Source organism: Varanus komodoensis, unplaced genomic scaffold, assembly GCF_004798865.1.
Source record: "Varanus komodoensis strain SLA01 unplaced genomic scaffold, ASM479886v1 scaffold46_3, whole genome shotgun sequence".
In the NCBI taxonomy this organism is placed as follows: Eukaryota; Metazoa; Chordata; class Lepidosauria; order Squamata; family Varanidae; genus Varanus; species Varanus komodoensis.
In genome coordinates, this window is record NW_025336044.1 from 5987622 (window position 1) to 6007744 (window position 20123).

Consider the following 20123-nt stretch of genomic DNA (forward strand, 5'->3'; position numbering starts at 1 on the left):
TGTAGTTCCAAATAAGGACCTGCATGTAGGTATGTTCTTTGTTTCCTACCCAAAAGCACTTCCGTTTAGGGAATATGGCAGATGCATCAGGTGATACTGCCTGCTGATGCGCAGGCTTCCCTGCTTCCGCTTGGATAGTGGGAGGTTCCTGTTGTGGAATTGCTTGGATGTCCCACAGCCATCCCCTGGGAAGAAGACCACTAGCAGGACACCACCACCCCCATTTTGTGCACCTGTGAACAAATTGTGGGAGCCTTTGGGGGACATTCCACTGCACATGTGCAAATTACGTTGTGTAACATTGAGGCCCAGACTGTCTGGCCAGCATTCCATGTGAATGGCAGGTGCATCTTAGATCAGGGATAAGCCAAAGGTAAATCAGGACCTAAAATCCAGCCTCTGGGTAGTTTGCAGTAGATCACTGAGGCTTCTGACTCCCAGTGGCTTGACAACGGAGCGCTGCCTAGGTCACTGGTCTGTTTAGTCCCCTATTGTCAGTGTTGACTGGCAATACCTCTCCAGGGTTTCAAACGGGAATTTTTCCAGCCCAGCTTGGGATGCCAGGGATTGAACTGGAGACCTTCTATATGCAAAGCATCTCCTCTGCCACTGGACCACACCCTCCGTGAGGCTGCTGAAAGGGGAAGGATGAATGGATTTTTTGTGGGAAGCTCTGTTATGGTATGGAACCCAAGTTCCTGGGTTGAGCATGTGCTCAGGGGCACCCTGTTCATTAATTCTAAGATTCCAGGGGGATCCCTGGTGCCCCCCCATACTTTTGGGCTTCCTAACCAGGGAGACAGGTTGGACTTCATTAGTGCTGGCTCTTTAAAACAAAAGCCTGACCTCCTTTGTTCTTGTCTGCATTTAAAAATGCAGCTTCCCTCACTGAGCATTTGTGTCTGTAAGTGTAATTCACATGTTTGCGTATGCAATACTTTAACACCTGGTGAGGCAAATGCATGGTGAAAGGTGGCTGATAAAACTTTTAAAAAACAAAGCAAATTTCTGAGCCACATGGCGCCTGGCTCCAGTTGATGGATCTTGGTGTTCTAGGAAATAGGAACAGTAGATCCAATCAGCCTGAAATTATTCCACTCTTGCTCTGGGGTTACAGGACAGATGTGTTCCTCCATAAACAAAGTAACGTGAGAGGTTCTCCAAAGGAATGATGCATTGAAACCACCACCTCTTTAGCTAGGGAGCGAATGCTGATCTCCCCTACCCATTGCATGAACACATAAATTCTTCTCTCTGAATTGGGCAAGATATACTCATGTTTTCTTTGCCTGTGTGTATTTTGGAGCTCATCTGGGAGGGTACTGGGTTGGAGAAGGCAATCTTAACTTCAGGAAAGGGAAGGGATGGCTCCTCTCCTTTCTCACAGGGCTTGTGTAGAAAGTGTGAATGAGATGTTTAGGGACAGAGTAGGAATTTGGGCAGTGGTTCTCAAATACGTGATCAGAATTGTGGTGGGCAGGCATATCCCATGTATAGTAGACCTCTGTCTCAACTTGGCTCACATCAGCATCTTCCACCACCTTCTGCCTTATCCTTCACTCCCAGGGAAACACCACCCCAATAGGAGGAAGGGGGGATCAGGAGTAATAACCCATGGAATGTTCCATTGAAGTTTCAGGGACTTTGTGGTTTCCCCATCTGCATGCAGATTACCTCTTTCCATGGAGGAATTATGAACCGGGTTAGAACAGGAGTTGGTGTTTTGTCCCTCCATGGGTTTCCACTGTAACTGACTTTGGCTTTCTGCTGGTGTAAGATTGGCACTATCGCTTTACTAGCATTAAGTCCAGCACTTTGGCAGAGCTGATTTTACTGCTGGAGTGGGGTGGACTGTGTTTCAAAGTGAGCAGAAGGCTGCTTGTGCATCTCTGGAGTGTGTACCTTTTCCAGAAGTTGTAGAGAAGCAGAGCAAACACCCCTGCTTTTGAAATTTGCAGAACTTAGGAGGAAGGGGCCTTCTCCTGTTTTCTAGCCAGAGGAAGAAGAAAAGAAGATGCAGGGCATGCAGAAATAACAGCTGGTGATTAAGCTGAATTCAGATGTGTGGGCCTTTGCCATGGCTATATGGGAATACCCCCCCTCTTGGGGAGGTATTCACACATATCATGTGTGAATACCTCCTTCACATATCATGTGTGAAGCCGTTCTGAATACACTTACAATTTTTGATCTGATTCTGCTTAAAAAGCTCTGAAGCTCTCCTCCCAGCGCCACCCACCTTCCTTCACGAATCTGTTCAGTGTAGGCCTTGCACTGTCCAGGGCATGAATGTGCAGCAGTGTTTCTGCAGATTGCATCATGTTCAGACTTTCATAACAACATGGCTAGCCTAATATGAAACAGATATCAAAGAAAGTCTCTGTTCTCAGTGTAACTATGATTTCCTCATTGTTAAAAGGTCAGCAAGTGGAAGAGGGGAGTGGGGAGGTGGATTATCTGGGCGAGCAACTGCACAGTGAGCTGGAAAAAAAAGGGGGGCATTTTAAAAAGGGGGAAAAAAACTGCAGGCCCAGATTTTGGTTTGGAAATGAAATGGCTGGTTAGCTTGAAAAAGAAAACAGAAAAAAGCTCAGGAAAGCACACATCTCTGCAGTACTTCCAGATGTTTTTAATAGCGCAGCTTGGATCTGTCACATCAAAAGACAAGCTGCTTATGTTGTCTTCACTCCATTTTGACTTACTCTCATCCAGTTTTCTCCAAACTTCTGAGACTTCCACCCCCATCAGAAAAGCACTCCAGTCTTATACCTGACAAGGGTTTTGTGCTTTCGAATAAGAACTTGAACAGCTTGCCCTCTGGGATCCAGACTGTGTTTTCCTTTACACCCCAATTCTGGGCCTGCCCCTGTATCCGAAGGCGGCTAACTCAGAGCAGAGCTGCACAGGCAGCGTCCAGGATTGCTTATTTATTAAAAGGTTTATATCTTGTCCTCCTGCTAATGCACTGTCTTCAGGGCAGCTTCCTACAGCATGTCTGTTACATTTTATTTTTACAGTCAAGCTAGAAAACATAGCAAACAGGCTATTATTTATTTATTTATATTTATTTATTTAGGAAGCTTCTATGCCGCCCCATTTGCCGAAGCCTCGGGGCGAACAAAGCCATTTTCAAAAGTGCAGCAGATTAAAGCAATCTTAGGAGCAGGGGGCTAACCACAGTGTGGCCCTCTGTCCAGTGGGTCGAATGCCTGCTCGGCCCCAAATCTTGAGCAGGTGACAAAAAGCAAGTGGATCTCCTGAGGTCTGGGAGTCCCGTGGTTTAGCTGCAGTACTAAAAATGCCCCCTCCCACATTTCAGTTCACTGTGCCTGGGCCCCAGTCGGAAGACCAAGGAAGGCCCTTCCACCCCAGCAGATCTGAGGAAGCGAGCCCTCTGACGTGGGAGCAGATGGCCCCTTCCGTCTCCTTGGGCCCAGCCCGCTGAGGGATTTATAATTATCGCAGTCACTATCTGGCTGGTGGTTGAGTGGGCGCCTGTTTGCAGCGGACTGGTGTCCATTTTAAAGCTGCTGCTCTGGTGCACTGCAGACACTTCGTGTTCACTTGCAGTGTGCCAGAGGCAACCTGGATCCACTGCTCTGGACAAGTGCCCATCCCATCCCATCCCCCTGCTTAAGTAGAGGCGAAGATTAGCCCCAAACACTGGCGTGCTGAAAGGTGTGGCATGCAGCCTTCTGTTTGGCCGTGTACTTGGCGCTTGTAGGAGATCTCAGTTATTGAATACATTTGTCTCTTGTGGCAAGCCAACTATTCTTTCCAGGTACACAAGTACAGATTGGGAATTGTGATACTGTACTCTGTGATCCTGAGTGTGTGTGCATGCATGCATGCTTGAGGTGACACTCTGTATGCTTCGTAACTGGAGAAACACGAGTACATACGTACACACACAGTGCAACAGCCAAAGTTGCCATTTCTTAACATGCCCATGTTGGCCCTTCTCTTTCCCTTTCCTCCCAGCGTAACTGCGAAGGGATTTGACTATCTGAAATTGGAGAGCTGCAGTCTGTGGGTGATGGAGCAGGGATTCCATCCAAATGTGAGGAGAGTACAATAGGCCTGAACTGCAAGCGCAAGCAATTTGGCTATTTCTCCCCACAACTGTTTACAGCAGCAGACGCTTGATGCTGGCCAAACCCTAGGACAAGATGGGGAAGGGACGGCTGTCCAGTGGCAGCTCAGGGAAGTGGAAGCAGATACAGAACGCAGCCAGGCGAGCTTTGATTTGAACACCCTGGAGGGAATAATCTGTGTACAACAGCAGTTGGTCTCTCAGTTTGTATATTTAGGGATACAGCAGAAATCTGTTCAAGATGGAATTGTGGGTGGGGGCGGGGAGAGTTCTGGACGCTTTGGCTGCTGGCCGTTCAGCCATTTCTGTTGGAAGCCTCCCATCCCAACCGGCCCATGCAGGGGGCCTTTCTGCTGGGCCATGACTGCCTGTGCATAAAGGGCATCTTACCTGATGTAGTAAGTGAACAAGACTGTCCCTCTAGGCAAGCATCCCAGAGTTGTCATGCTTGAGATTCCAGAGAAGATGACCTTGAAGATTCAGTGATGGGAGTATTAGAAACTCAGGGAGAGGCAGAGGTCTTTGAAATGCCCTAAGGGTCACTGCTCACAGGTTCCTTGACCAACCAGGGGAGCAGAGACATTTTGGAAGTGTTAGAAGGGTTCGAAGAAGAGGAGGAGGAAGACCTATTGCCTTGCCTGGTCATTGGCCCTGTGACAAGGCATCGGGGGAGATGCACTACCAGATAGCGGGCTTGTGTAGGTCTCCTTGGCAGGCCTTTCATCAGTGGGAGCCACCTTGGTGGTAAAGCCCGCAAAGTTACTGAAAGAGAAGAATTTTGGTGGGAAGTCCCCAGTTTGGGTTCAACACTCTTTACATGAGCAGGGGCTTCTCTTTCAGCTTATTAGAGGGTTTTTACTTTGCCTTGTAGTTGTGAAATGCCAATAAAGATCTACACTGCATGAAGGGAAGACAAGTTCATGATGTCTTACATTAAGCACCACACATGTGCTGTTGGTGCCTGCTGCAGCCGGCTAGGTCTCACTGAGTATGCAGCATCTGGAAGTCAGTGGGCTGCCAGGTGGAAAATCTGCGTCTGTTGAGCCTTACTCATCGAAGCACTGAAAGTGGCCTTTGCCAGGTCAGATGACTGGTCCATCCTGCCCAGTATTGCAAGCACTGCCTGGCAGCTGCAGTTCCCCGGTATTTCAGGCAGAAGTTTTTCTAGCCCAAGCTGGAGGTGCTGGGTTTGAACCTGGAATTTTGGCATGGGAAGCATGGGTGCTTTCATGGAACATCCATTTCTGTCCTCGTTGATTAGTTCAGCCACAGAGCAAAAGCTGACTCTGAAGCATAATTTAAAATATCCCAAGAAAACATAAGTTATTAACATGACATATGAAAGGAAATAACCACAGATAATTGGAAAACCTTTATTTCTAATTACTGAACTTTCTAAGTGAGATGGGAGGATGGCAGCATTGCAGGGGGAAAGGGGAACTGCAAACAAGGACTGTTAGCAATACTTACTCCAAATGAAACCAGTTGGCTTTGATAGACCTGTCCACTGTTGGAAAGCGTAATAATGGTACACAGCAGACGGAGTGGAGCCATTATTTATAAAGTAAACTCTGTTCTTCTGTGCTGTCAAACCGTCTCTGACTTATGGTGACCCTATGAATGAATGCCCAAGATGTCTTGCCCTTGACAGCTCTGCTTAGCTCTTACAGACTGAATGCTGTGGCTTCCCTTATGGAATCAATCCATCACATAGTTGGTCTTGCCCTCCTCCTCCTGTCTTTGACTTTCCCTCCTGTCTTCTCCAGTGAGTCTTGCCTTCTTGTGATGTGCCTGAAATAGGATAGTTTTGTTATTTCTGCTTCCAAAAATATACACTGGAGGTGCAATGAATGCTAGAAGAGGGATGCCAGAAGGATTACACCCAACACAGACCAGTTGAAACCCTCTGAGTACAGGAGCAGTGGACTGTAATGGTTTTCAGTCAAGCTTCTTCATAACTCTTCAGTCCCTTTAGCAGCAGCAGCCATGCCCCAGGTTCTGCAAAATCTTACCATCTCCCACCGCCAGCACTTCACCTTCTCCTCTTGCATTGCCATTCAGACCCACTTTGAGGGTGGGCATGACCATGAGGAAGTGCTTGGGACTCCACAGTCAGCCATAACATGTCACAAGGACTTTCGGACCGAAAAAGGGCCCCAAAGCAGTGATTCATCATGTCACATCTTGCCCTCTCTTGTTGCCATTAATCATGACAAAACTCTTTGGGGCAAACAGGAAGAGGAGTCAGTTTCCCAACTAGGAGTCCCCATGTGGTCATGGTTTTCCCCCACCTCATGCATGAGTGTCATGAGATGGATCAGTTAGCATGCAGGAAGGAAGCAGAAATTCCTCCATCTTCCCAGTTTGGTTGCTTGCAAAGGCCTGCATTAATAGTGAAAGCAGAAGTGTTCGAACCAGCCATTGTGTCCAGACCCCATGCTTTGTCCCAAAACAGTTAAGCAGTGCTGGGGACCTAGCAGTCTTTATTTTTAAGAGGAGAATTGCCAAAGAATTGAAGTTAAGTTGACAGGAGCCATTCCAGATTAGTTTTCAGATGAGTTCTTTTGTAAACCAACTTTCCCCAGTCTGGTGATAGCAAAATGTGTTGGCCTCCGACTCCATTTAGCCCCAGCCAACATGGCTAATGATCAGGATTCTGAATGGGAGTCCACCAGGTTGGAGAAGGTGACCGTAGCTCAAAGCAGTGCTGTGGAGCATGATGAATTACATTTATTGGAACATCGGACCAGCTATCCCAAAAGTGAGGCCATTCTCCACTTGATGGAGAACCCACCAGGGGCAGGAAGTTGGGGAAAATCTCAGGTCCCATTCTCTAGTTTTTCTAAGTTAATGGCTCAGAGAGAGGGGTGCCTTGGCTGAAAGACCTGGAAAACCTTGGAACTTCTGAGCTGAAGCAATGTTGGTTTGTCTGCTGTGTGTTGCTCAGAGCCTTTTAAGAGATTGGAAGGCCTCTGGCTTTAAAAAGTTCCTCTTGCATCAAATGCATGGAAGTTCACTTTATGGGTCTCTGAAGGAAGTGAGGCTGAGTCATCCCAGCTGCCATGTAAACTTTTTGCCTATGTATATAAAACCAAAAAAAGACCTCTGTTAGTTCAGGGACTGCAGAACCCTTCTGAAATCTTCCCCCTCTCTCTGGTTTTGCAAAAAGCTGTAGAAACTCTTGAATGGTACCACATCACTACCCTGGTTCATAGAAGCACCCTTGCTTGAAGTGTGTGGCTTCACTGACATAAAGGGGGCAAGGGTGGGTGAAGTTGCACAGGCTACTTCATATCCTGCAAGATTCTGTTGAACCAGCTCTCGTGGTGGAGTCGATTCAGTTCCCAAAGAAGTCCTTTGACTTCAAATGGTTTAAATTGCTTTGGAAACCTTTTCTTCTCTGTTCCTGGGGTGCTGCTTCACTTCCTTTTATTCTTGTTTAGCCTATACCAGCAGTGGACAAGCTGGTTCCCCAAGAAACTTTGGATTACTGTTTTCCTAATCTTCTATCTCTGGCCATGCTTATGGGAGCCGTATGCCCACACACCTGGAGAACATCATGTAGGGTGGCAGAAGAGAGCCAGCAAAGCCCTCTTCATCAGCCTAGCTGGGCCAGCTGCCATTTTGGCCTTGCATCCCCTGTAACGTGTCCCTCAGCTTTGTCGTCAGAACTGTGTGTGGCGTTCTATAAGAATGAATGCTCAAAAGTGTCTGTTTTCCTCCTCCCATTCCTGAAGTCATAGGCGTAACTATTGAATGGTATTGCTGGAGGAAGGGCTGATGGGTTGGAAACCTGTTGGGAATGAGCTTGGCCTGAACCTGTGGAGTCTTTTAGCACCTGTGGAGTTTTTGCCCTTGCATGCACAGGCTGTCTGCTGTTTGGACTCACACCTTGTTAGAACAGAGAGACCGATGCCCTGCATCATTAGCATGTCATGCTGACTGTGTTTGAGAGGTGACTGGGCAGGTTTTTCTCTTCTCCTTAGTTGTTACTTTGGCTTTTGCAGCAATATAAGAAAAACCCTTCTAGAGCACACCCACCCAAGGACCATCTAGTCCAACATCCTGTTTTCCATGGTGGCCAGACAGTGCAGAAGAGGCTAATCAAAATGTTCAAGGGGCTGGAACAGCTCCTTCTATGAAGGAAGGTTACAGCATTTGGAATGGTTTTGCTTAGAAAAAAGATGAGTAAGTGGAGGCATGCTAGGGTGCCAAATTATGTCCTGAAGTATGTACAGTATAGAGAAAGCAGATTGGAGGGTGGTTTTTCCTTGCCCCAAAATGCTAGAACCCAGCAAGGCCTTCCCATGAAGCAAATGAGTGAAGAATTCAGAACAAAAGGAAGCCTTCTTCACTCAGTGCAGAGTAAAGCTATGCCACGAGACGTGGTGATGGCAGCCAACCTGGATGGCTGTGCACGGGTGGGACAACACAGATTCATGGTGCATAAGGCTGTTCATGGCTGCATGTCTGCCCAGGCACGATGGTCAACCTCTGGGGCCTTCCCCCAAGAGCCAACTCGCAGGGAGGCTTGGAAGGCAGTAACAAAGAGGAGGACTTCCTCTGTGGTGCCCCCCCAATTGTGGAATGCCCTCTGAATGGTGGCTCCCCTCATGCCAGCCTTGTCAGTTTCAGTGCCAGGTTCAGAAGGCTCCTGATGCTGAGGCTTTTGAAGCTATACTTGGATATCCAAGGGCTTGAGGAAATTACCCATCCCAGGTGTCCTTGCAGGGCTGCTCTTAGCTGTTTTTAACTTTTTAAAAACAGCTTATACTTTTGGTAAGATTTTATGGTATTTTCTTGTGTTGTTCTCATGTACCTCTGTAAACTGCCCAGAGAGCTCCAGCAGTTGGGGTGGGGGCATGTTGGCAGCTGCCCCCACTGTCGGAGGGAGTGTCTCTGTGTACACCAGTGACTGGGGAACATGGCCAGGAGGGTGCTGCTGTATGCAGGATTCCTGTAAGTAGCTGGCTTACCTGTGTGAACAGAGGGCTGAACTAGAAGGACCTTGGTCTGATCCGGTATGCCTGTCATGCCTCTGTGAACCCCTCATCTAGGACAGGAATCAGTATCTCCCCCCCACCCCTGCATTTTTCTGCTTACCAGCTAGAATTCAGGGGCTTACTTGCCTGTGACCCTGGTGGCTGCACCAGGTTCTAGCAACTGTGGGCTAGTAGCCAGGCAGTCTTCATTGGCCTTCTGCAGTGGACCCAGTTAATTGCTACACCGAATGCTAAATGCTGTGGAAAGGATCTGGCGAACCCCCAGAAGGATGTCAGCGAACCCTTTCTGTGAAGCTGTGTGCTCTGCTGAAGCCGGGTTAATGCAAAATACAGACTCCAGCACTGGGGCTTGGGGTGCGTCCCCAGCATTTGGCTGTGGCCAGACAGGAAGCTTTTACTGGTCGCTTATGCTCCGCTCATCCAATGCTGCTTCCTGTCCTGTTTTGTACTGCCTTCTGAAGCAAGGGCAGGGGGGTAGATATTGGGTGCTAAAATGAGAGCAGTTAAAATAAAATAAATCTTATTGTGAGATTTATTATTGCCCAAGCTAGTGCCTCCCAAATACGTTGGACTACAAGCCTTATCATCCCCAACCAGCATGGCCACTAGCTGGGAATAATGAAAGTCACTCTCTTATGCAAGCCAGATTGGGCAAGTCTCTTTGCAAGTGCCAGCAACAGACTCCGAAAAGAGCCAGCCTGTTTGTCTGAGCTAATGACCCATCGGACCCTTCACAGGGTTTTTTTTCTTCTTTTAAAGGAAAGGTAACAACCCACTTTCCATGTGGGGAATCAGATCTTGCGAATATCCATGTAGTCGCGTGTTGCTTCAGGACTTTCTTTGTGGACTCATCTCCTGACATAGCCTGTACCGCCTGCATCTCTAAAGGACAAAAGGAGCTGTGCTGGAGCAGACAAGAGTCTCTGTGGCCCAGCGGCCCACCTCTCTGAGGATGCCACGCGCAGGCCCCCAACCCCGTTAGGGTACCAGCATCTAAGGATCCAAAGAAATGCAAACTGTTCTGGGCAGCTGCAGTTCCAGTCAGTGTATTTCTTCGGATTGGGGCTTTCCATGTAGAATGCATGGAGATGGCGCTCCTCTAGCGTCACTGTCATGGAGGAACCTTTAGGGCAGGAGAAACCACAGTGCTGCTCTTTGGTAATGGACATGGGAGATAGCATGCCTTGAGGACCCTGTTCTGCTTTCTGATCCCCCCACACAAACTTTCTCTGCGCACATTCCCTTCAAATCCCCAACCGGGAACCCAATCCAAGCAAGAGGAGGCACTAAGATTTCATCCAGGGAGAGGTCTGGGGCCAGGGGACAGGCTGAAAGGTTCTCCATAAATTCTGAAGACAGAAGACAGTGTGGTAACATGTTCTCTGGGTTCGGCTGGTGTGAATGAGCTATTGAGTGGGGAAGAGGCCCTGAATATAGACAATTACCAAGTCCAATAGTGAAAGAAGAGAGACTGAGAGATCAAACAGAATTGGACTAGCATTCTCTACTCTTATTCAACAGAATGCTTTGATTGTTCCCTTTCTGCTCCAGAGCAAAAAGAATTCTACATACGCCCAGTTTTCCCCCCATGTACTGCCGTTTCTGCTCCTCATTGGAGCAACTCTGAGTTCAGAGAACAATGCTTTTCATCACTGCATGTTGCTGCATGTTGGACAGTCATCTGAGCAGGTTGGTGTATGTAAATTGTTGACCGGCACCAGCAGGGGGTTGGGCCCGATGGCCTTCATGGCCCCTTCCAACTATTCTATTATTCTGTGTTGGGGTGACATGATGGTTCTGGCTCCTGAATCCGTGCATTAGAATATTCCACATCCACAGGGGTACTTCTCCCTCCTCTCCTCTTTCTGCCTGCATCTTGAGATGAATGAAACAAATCGAAGGAGGAAACCTCTGCCCTTCCTCCTTCCCTCCTCCACCATAACTTTTCAAGGAGATGAATCAAGTTCCCACAATTGTAATTAAGTTTTCAGCTCTCACAGACACTGGGGCAGTGAGCAAATGCTGACGTCTCATCTTGGGTCAAGAGGGTGTGGTGCTGCTTTTCCTCCCCCCACCCACACTTTCTGCCTTCTGTTGTCATTTAACTTTCTGAAAACTTATCCAAGAGCATCTTAGGGGGCTTGCTGCAAAGGGAGCATATTGAGGAAAAAGATTGGAGAACAAAGTGTGGAATGTGTGTTTAGATAGGCAGATAGATATTAAAAAGCTGGCCTTTCTTCTCTCAGCAGCAATATTTACTTTGGATCTTCTTGCCACACTTCTTTTGAATTAGGCACGTTGAGGTTTAGTCTAGCATAGAATATTTTGGGGGGTCTGTTAGAAACGTTTGTGTTTCAAACATCTGACTTTTGTTGTTGGCTGTTTCCCTTCCGTCTTTTTCTTTCCTGGATTTGAAGTTGTTTCTTCTGTTACAAATGGACTGAGCAACTTTCAGTGGCAAAGAGTTGCATGGAAGATCTGGTGTGGCTTTTTCTTTTCTTTAGTCCTTTTTTTCAGTCCACACCCAGATATCCCTCGGCATAGCCAACCGTCCCCTGCAGTATACCCATCCGGTGTGCTGCGCGCCTCTTCCATACAAGCAGCTCTGTGTTTCAAGAAGACTGTTTTTATCAACCAGCCACAGTCAAGATTTTTTTCCCTCCTTCCTGCTAAGAGAGCTGGCCAGGCGCCATGTGATTCAGAGGCAGAAAGAGAGAGCTTGTCGAGACTTGGGACCCTCAGCGAGCACAACTGGGAGACTTTTGGAGTGTGTGCTTGCTTGCTGCATCTTCTCCGGAGTTAATGTTTCTTTTTCTCACTTTTTGGACAAAATGTATGAGCGGCACAAGAGACGGTACAGCCTGTGTGACATTTCCAAGGTGGATCGGGCTGTAGATGTTGTGTTGCTAAAGGTAGGGTCTTGCTTCTTTTCACTGTCATTTCAGTCTCTCCTCTATACTCATACATTTTTCATTCCTCTAACTTCTGTTGGAGGAATAAGTGGCAGATAACGTGGTGCTCCCTGCTTTCCCCATTTGTCAGGATGGGACAAGGTTGCCTGTGGATCTGTTCATGTCTAATGGCATGCTTTAACATAGCCAGTAGCGGAGTTTTACGCTCGTGAGCCGAGGCATGTTTGCTCAAGAGTAGTTCCACTGTCCACAAATAAGGATTTTCAGTGAAACGCAGGCAGGGGCTGTGCACACATGTTCATTGCAGACATATAAGTATATGTTGTCTGAAATTCTCTAATGCATCTTGCTTAGTGTTTTTCCTCCTTTTTATTGAAAGAGTAAAACAAGTAGTTTCATGCAGAGAAATCCAGTACAGTTGCTCTCATGGCAATGCAAAAAAACAAACAAAAAACCCCTCCAGAGGCAGATGCTGCTCCATCTATCACTGTGGGCATGCAGATATAATTCTGAATTTTAAGCACAATTATTTTGTCTATCAGAAGCATTAGGTATGGTTACCTAGCCTTGTTACTTTTGCTGTTTTCTCTTATAATAAGAAAATTGTTCCATGTGTTTCTGTTGTTTGCCAATTGCATTGTTTGCATACTGTATTTTATCCCTTTCTCCAAGCAGTTTCAGGGTGCAGTGCATGCTCTGCCTTTATATCTTCACAACAGCCGTAGGAGGTAGGCTAGGGCGAGACAGAGTGCTGCCTCAAGGTCACACAGTGACAGTAATAGCCATGTGGGGGATTTGAACCTGGATCTCCTCAAAGTCCAAGGCAACATCCACTACCACACCCTGGAGCCCCATAATCACTCACTGGGTCATGTCCTGCTAGCCTGTCACCAGTGAGCTTCAGGGCAGAGAGAAGAATTGAACCCAGTTCTTTTCAGTCAGAGAATCTTTAACAGTCCTGCGGGAATATATTCTCTCTCGCCCCTCTCCCTTACCTGGCGCAGTGTTATTAACTGATCAACAAACTAGAAACTACCAATCCCTTACCTCCTTTCTGAATTCCACTCTCCTGCAATGCTTGGGGATGGACACTCCCTGACCCATCCTGAAGCATGCCTTGCCTTGCCTTGCCTTGCCTTGCCTTGCCTTGCCTTGCCTTGCCTTGCCCGCTCTACAGTAAGATCAAAGAGGGTCTGTGGCCTTTCTGTTTCATTCCTGCCCCCTGTTCGGTCCATGTACTTGGAGCTAGGCATGGAATCATAGAAGAGTAGAGTTGAAGGGGGCCGTGAAGGCCATCGAGTCCACCCCCTGCTGTTGCAGGACACCACGTTACACCATCCCACTCAGATGGCTGTCAGTTTCTTTCTGCAAGTAGGTGCTTCACTGCTTTCCAGTGCTTCCAGCTCCCCCTTTGAAAAACAGTGGTTTGCCGAGAGCCCTGCAGTGGGCAGGTTGCCCCCCTTTAGGAACTTGTCTAGAGAATACAAGAAGTTTGTATTCTTGTTTATGTTTTGCTGAAAGGCAGCAAGAAAGAGTGTGCATCTCCCTTTCCCCACAAATTGTGTGTGTGTTTTTTCTTTTTCCTAATTGGATTTAGGATTTGGTTATGCCTTTAAATAGGGTGTGGAGGTTGGAGCAGTAAATACCTCTCTTGGCTAACGGTTCTTGGCATTCTTCCGCCCACCCCCACCCCCCCTTCACCCCCAAATCTAAAATTAGCCACTGCTCAGCCGAATGGGAAGGTGGCAGCCTGGGAATGTTTTGTCACTTTTAAGCGCTTTATTTTCCTGGCAGAGGAGGACGCTGGAGGAAGGCAGCCAGATCTAAGTGTAATGCAGGCTAGTCGGTTGTGTTCCCTTGGGAAGGAGGCACCCTCTGGGATGGAGGCTGCGGAGTTTGGCGCGCAGATCTCCCAGGTCTTGCTGACTTGGAATCTAGACAGGTCTGCTTTTATTGCTTGCCATCAGGGGAGCAAAACCGAACAAAATCCAAACTGTTCTGGATGAACTTGGGATATGATAAATAGTCAGCATTTGCAAAGCATGGCCATATGCTTGGGGCTGAAAGGGAAAACAGTGCTCTGAAGGGGCCCAAATGTTGGACCACAAAAAGCATGTGTACATTATGCAAGTGTGTCATTGTGCAGTTATGCGCCATTCTTAGTGTTATACATAACTCTGCTTGCTGTAATAGAGTAGGCAACAGGGCAAAGTCACTGCCCTCAGGCAGTGGAAATCTTACTTACCTACCCCTCTGGTTTCTAGGATTTTCACAGGCATTGAAGTACATCATAAGGACTATAACCTTGCATTTTTGAATTGAAAGATGAAATGCTCAGCTGATTTCTGACCCCAGTATTCCATGCTACAGTCTGCAGAATTGCAGCAGACAGACCAGCCTGGTGTTAAGCTTGGTGTTAAGCCAAGTTTGTAAAGAGACTCTTCTTTGCTCACCTGTGGTGCTTTGAGGCGACAGGGTCATTTGGAATAGATTCAGTCTGTCTTCCTGTCATTGGAACCCATTGGTTCTTTGCCTGTCTTCCAAATCACGGTTAAGAGTTTGAGCATCCATATTCCCTGTGATAATCGCAAACACAACCTTCTTTGCATGATTTCCTTCCTTGGACCTTTTGCTGAGCATTTTTAAACCTCATGGGATCATGGACCGTTATTCAAAGTTGCCTTTTCAATGTGGGCTCCCATCTTTTCTTGTGTTATGGCTGGCAAGCTGGAGGTCTCTAGAATAGTAATGTATTAATGGACAAATTTTACATCAGACAGACTGGAGAGTGGAAACGGAATACTTTCTCACTTAACAGTGCATTCTCTGATGCACAGTTAGACCTTACATGTGAATGCGCACAGAGAGGACCAAGTGGTGTCAGCACCAGGTTGCCTCTCCTAATGTCTCATTTGCACTCCGGGTGAGCAGGCTCACTCATGCCATAAGCCCACACTAAATAAAAAGGCAGGTGGATTCTATAGGCAAGGCCCGCCCAGGTATACTTTGACCAGCATAGACTGGCTGATGCTGGGCTGAGCATCCCACTGGTGGAGTCGGAGAACATGTGATTGACATTTGCAATTCAGTGAATAGCTGCACAACACCTCCTGTTTGGGAGTGCTAGGAGCCCCCCATCTGGAAGTGGCTGTGGGGCTGGCCATATATGGGGCTGATGTTCTAATCAGCCACCTGGGTTTGCACTCCAGCAGAGGCAGAAGAGGAGGCAGCTCTCCTTGAGCTGTGTCAGCACAAGACCAACAGAGGCCAGCAGCTGCTTTGAAAGCCGTATGGCATAAGGGCAAGCCATATGAGGAGAGACTGAGGGAGCTGTGTCTTTGCAGCCTGGAGAAGAGGGGACCTGCTAGCGACAAATAGGTATGTGAGGGGGTGTCACACAGAGGTGGGTCGTGACCCTTTTTCTCCTGTGGAGGAGGGCAGACTGAGCCATCTAGTCTGACCCCCGGCTCCAGCCGGCTCTGCTCACAACATGCCCACCATGTGCATGTCCAGCCTATCCTTGAACACCCTCACGGATGGGGCCTCAACCACCTCCCGTGGAAGCCCATTCCATACCCTCAGGGTCCTAACTGTCGGGAAGTACTTCTGATACCTGGCAAGAAACGTCATAATTCGTATGAAGGGATTAGAGTTGCTGTTGTCTTTCCTCTTTCTTCAAAGTACAGGACATTTGCTGTCTTAGGGCCAAGTCATTCCCTGGCTGGGGGATGGAGCCAAGGCACTAGCCTAAAGGAAGCAGGACACAGAAAATGGCAGCTCAGTAATGCTGAGAGCTAATCTAGCCTGACTGCCCAGGAAGACAAGGCCTAAGCCTGACCCAGAGGTATTTGCAGTCAGTCGAATGGCTTGAGCTTAGATACGACCCTGGTCCCAATGCATGTAGGTGCTCAGTTGGATGTGGTTGCAGGCAGGCAGTGTGCATAGATGGCTATGGCTAATGCTATTTTATTGTCTTTGTCTTTTGTTATATTTATATCACCCCCTTTGCTGTAAGCAATCCAAGGCAGCTTCTATAACCTTCCCTCTCCTCTACATTTTATCTTCACAACAACTCTGTGAGGCAGGTTAGCTTGAGAATCAATGGGTGGCCCAGAGTTCCCCAGTAAACTTCATGGCTGAGTGGGGACAAAAACCAGATCTTCCAAATCTCACTCTTGCACTCCAACCTCTGTGGAGTATTGGCACCAATCTGGAAGTCTAGCACTGAGCTAGCATTCACTTCAGTACCAGAAATGCAAGATGCATGATGCATGAATCTTTCTTTCTTCTGTGGATGGAGCCTGGAAAAAGCTGTTCTGTTTTATTTTCCCTCTCTTCTGCTACCTCTCACCACAGAGATCACTTACATGCACACGAGGGGAATCCACACTTAAATATCAGCTGTTCCTTGCAGTGTTTGCTGATCTGGGTGAATCTGTCAGCTTCGGTTTTGCTCAGTATCCTATTTTCCCAACTATATCTTACATATGGTCTGTTTCTGCATCAGTTTGCAATTTCAGGCTGGAAAATGTATGAGAAAAAGATTGTGCATTCTTTGTACAAACATTTCTAGCATGCATAACTGTTTTTGCAAGCAGTCCCCCCCCCTAATATAATGGTGTCTTCATGAGCATTTCCACCCAGTATACACATTTTCTATGTACACTTGCCTTAATAAGCACAATCGTGTGGTTATTTTGTAGTTTCAAACTGTATCACAGTTGGGTATGTTCAAATAAAAGGCCAGGCAAACAAATTCCTCCATTGGTGGTGTATGAGTCCATCCCTGGCTACATAAAATGCTCTTCCTACATACTTATTAATTTCTGTGCCACCCAACAGCCAAAGCTCTCAAGGCGGTTCACAGCAGCACATTAAGCCCCTTTGCTCACAGAGTGTCCCTGTCAGTCCATACCTTTGCACACTGTGACCTGTTATGTGTTGCTTTCCATGCTGTTCTTGGTAGCTCCCTCCACCTTTTTATATACAAAAGGTGATCTGTGTTTAAAGCTGGAAGATCTGGAAAATCCACTGAGAAGACAATCCTGTAGTCCCTGGAGACCATCCCTGAGCTATAGGGTTTTTCCGAGTCCCCACTCTTAAGCTGAATTGCTACAGCTTGAGGAGGAGGTAGCAAAATTTGCAATAGTGGTCTTGAAGAGGTCAGAAGAGTACAAAAATCCTATGGCCTATCTAACCATGCCCTATTTCTATCCACACACCTCCTCTAGACCGCACTCCAAGCCCCATCTAGAGGAGGGGAAGAAATCAGAATTTTGGAAAAGTGGAAATCACTGCTGCTGCTCCTCCCATCTCACTGGAGCAGCGGATATTGGAAGCCTGAGAGTTCTGAAATTTCCTTCTTAAGGGGAGCTTAGTATTTTACATGAAGAAAACTGGTGTGTGTGTGCATTTCTGTATACATAATATTTCTGCAGACAGAAATGCACATAGAGGCAGACATAGTCTTTTTTGGGCTCCCTGTGCTTTTCTGCAGACACTTCGACCTGCTACCCAGAATACCCAAAACTGATGGAGGGGCGTTCCTGGGGGGTTGTTGGAGCATGTGAATGACTTTTCCAAAATTCAGAATTAGGTTTTAATGTGCAAGAGACAATGCACAACTCAGAAGCATCTGTTCACAAACAGGAAAGAAAAATTTATTCTTTGCCCACTGGAAGCTATATTAGAACATGATTAAAGGAAACGCAGACCCGAGGGTGTAACAAGGAAATGCAACCTAAAAATAATCTGTTTCCCCCTTCTTCCCTGACTCCCAGTGCATTAAATTTAATTTTGTAGCTTTATTCAAGAAGGTTGCATTGGAATCTTGGAAGGGTTTTCAATGGCACAATACATGTGAAGAGCACGAGATGATCTGAAGCACAAGGGTATAGGAAAGAAAAAGTTTGTGGCCTCGTCTTCAGGTCTGAGATTTGACTTTCTCATCCTCGGTGGTAAATCGTAGCAGGAAGTGCCCAGCAAGGGGCCAGCTGTTTCCCTCTTTCTTCCCGAGTTTAAACCATCTTCTGCGCTCCTCACTGCTGCCCCATCACATTCTTCGAGCCTCTGAGAAAGAGCCGCAGGGAAGAATCAGTCTTCCTAATACTGAACTGGCCCATTCTTGCAAGGAGGGAGCTGGAAGGGGCCTCTGCGACACAGCAGGTGGGGTAGCACTTCACTTAAAGCTTAGTCAGAAAGATGCTTGAGATTTTTTTTTCAGAAGAATACTGGAGTGCAGTACCTGGGAGCTCCACCGCATTCCATTCTCCACCAACAGGTACCACCCTTGCTTTTCCGGAATTTTATGACTTTAGCTAAATTCTGTAATTCTGTGAATTCTGTAAGCCCTTTTATAAAAAGCTGATCAGCCTCTGGAGGCTCCGATTGTGTGGGATGCAGCATCTTCCAGACGTGGGTCTACCCCTAAGCAAAGTGAGAGGGGACCATTTCAGATGGCAGATGTTGTGCTCTGAGGAAGGGTACCCAGCCATTCCTTGGAGATTTTTGTTGTGGCCATCCCTCAATTTCACAAAGCAAGTACGAAGGAAGCAACAAAGTACACAATCATATCAGAAAACAAGACCCACAGGGTATCTCTTTCTGAACATGCTGATTCATAGAGCACAGTGCTATAGCAAACTGAAGTGCCTCAGAGTCCATTTGATAAACTCTTTATTTTCTTCCTTCTCTTACTTTAATCTAAAGTGTCAATTTCTCCATTATAGTGACATAGGTTTTTAGCAACCATTCATTTAATTGTTCTGTTTTCAAGGGCATGGTGGATATTTTGCATTTGAAAGCTACTGAAATCCTTCCTGCTAATGACAAATTAATAATCCAGTTTCTTGGAAAACCATTGCTGTCTGCTAAATCTCTCAGTGTTGGGGGGGTGGAAGTGAATGGCATGCTAATAGTTGATTACTTTCCTCCAGCCCCTCCCCCTCCCAGTAATGCGCACTTTAACCTGCATGTTTACAGTCTGCATCTTTATCGGAACAGCTTCAACTACTTGTGCCTGGTTAATTCTATATTCTTTGCCAACTTTGGGGTATCCATTAATACCACAGTTCATGCACCATGGATAAAGCCTTTTATAAACACTTTTCTTGTTATTGATGCTTCCTTTTACACAGCTGCTTAATTAGATTCATATAGTCTTACAGTAATGGCTGGCGAGTTGAAAGCCCAGCATCTCCCAGTTTGGTTTAAAGTGGTTCCCCTATTTCTGCTCCCTCTTAAGGTCAGCAAGATTGCATCCATCTTTAGTGGGAGTTTCTAAATAGCTCTATTTAAAAAATTAAAAAGAGTTTCAAACAGATATATACTGCAAATATCATTGAAGGTGTGCACTGTTGGATTGAACTGCCTTGGGTCTGTCCCTCTTCAGGTCTGGTGATGAGAGTGCTTTTTACGTCCTTTCATCTGACACAGCCGGTCCACACACAGCCCTTGGGTGCTGCAGAGGCTATTTGAAAATCCTCACATGCCATTCTCTGCTTTTCCTTAGATTAACCGTGAAAACTGGTGCCCCATTGAACCGCTTCCAGATCCCTCCTTGCTGAAGCCAAAGCATCCTTGCCATACTGCAGGTAAGAGGAGCTTCATTCCTTGAAATAGAAAATCAAGCAGATCATGCCCAGGTATTGCATTTGGTCCTCTGGTGCGAGGCTATGTGAAGCAACCAAGTTGCTTCAAACGCTTTGGCAGGTTGCAGTGCAGATTGATTTCCATGCTTAATTTGATGCATGTTGTAAACTTTGAATGGGACAGAACACCAGCAAGTGCCATGAACTAATGGTGGAGCACATGCTTTATATGCCAAAGTTACCTGTTCAATCTCCAGAATTTCCAGGTAAGGTGGGAACAGATTCCTGTCTGAAAGCTTGTCAGAATCTTGGAGAGTGTAAGCTGGTCGTGCCCCAGCTTGTGGTCCTGTGGATGTTCTGGCCTCCCTCCTCCGTGATCATTGAGCATGCAGGCTGGAGCTGATGGGGGCTATGTCCAAAATACTTGGAAGGTACCAGGTTGGGGAAAGCTGGTTGGGGAAAGACCACTGGCCTGATTTCATACCCTGTATTTCTTTAAAGTGAAGCGCACAGGCAGCTGCTCAAC

At 47.0% G+C, this 20123-nt stretch overlaps 1 protein-coding gene across 11 annotated transcripts in view; it reads left to right on the forward strand.

Annotated features, from left to right (window-relative positions):
* The window catches only part of AKAP13 (A-kinase anchoring protein 13), a 268166-nt gene that overhangs the window by 173135 nt on the left and 74908 nt on the right, over window positions 1-20123 (forward strand). For 10 of the 11 annotated variants that reach the window (XM_044444959.1, XM_044444962.1, XM_044444958.1 and 7 more), the window contains one exon: window positions 19519-19600. In XM_044444959.1, the coding sequence (XP_044300894.1) occupies window positions 19519-19600 (82 nt within the window). Of the gene's footprint in view, window positions 1-8897; window positions 12009-19518; window positions 19601-20123 lie in introns of those variants that run through there. The other variant, XM_044444967.1, reaches the window with a different exon arrangement.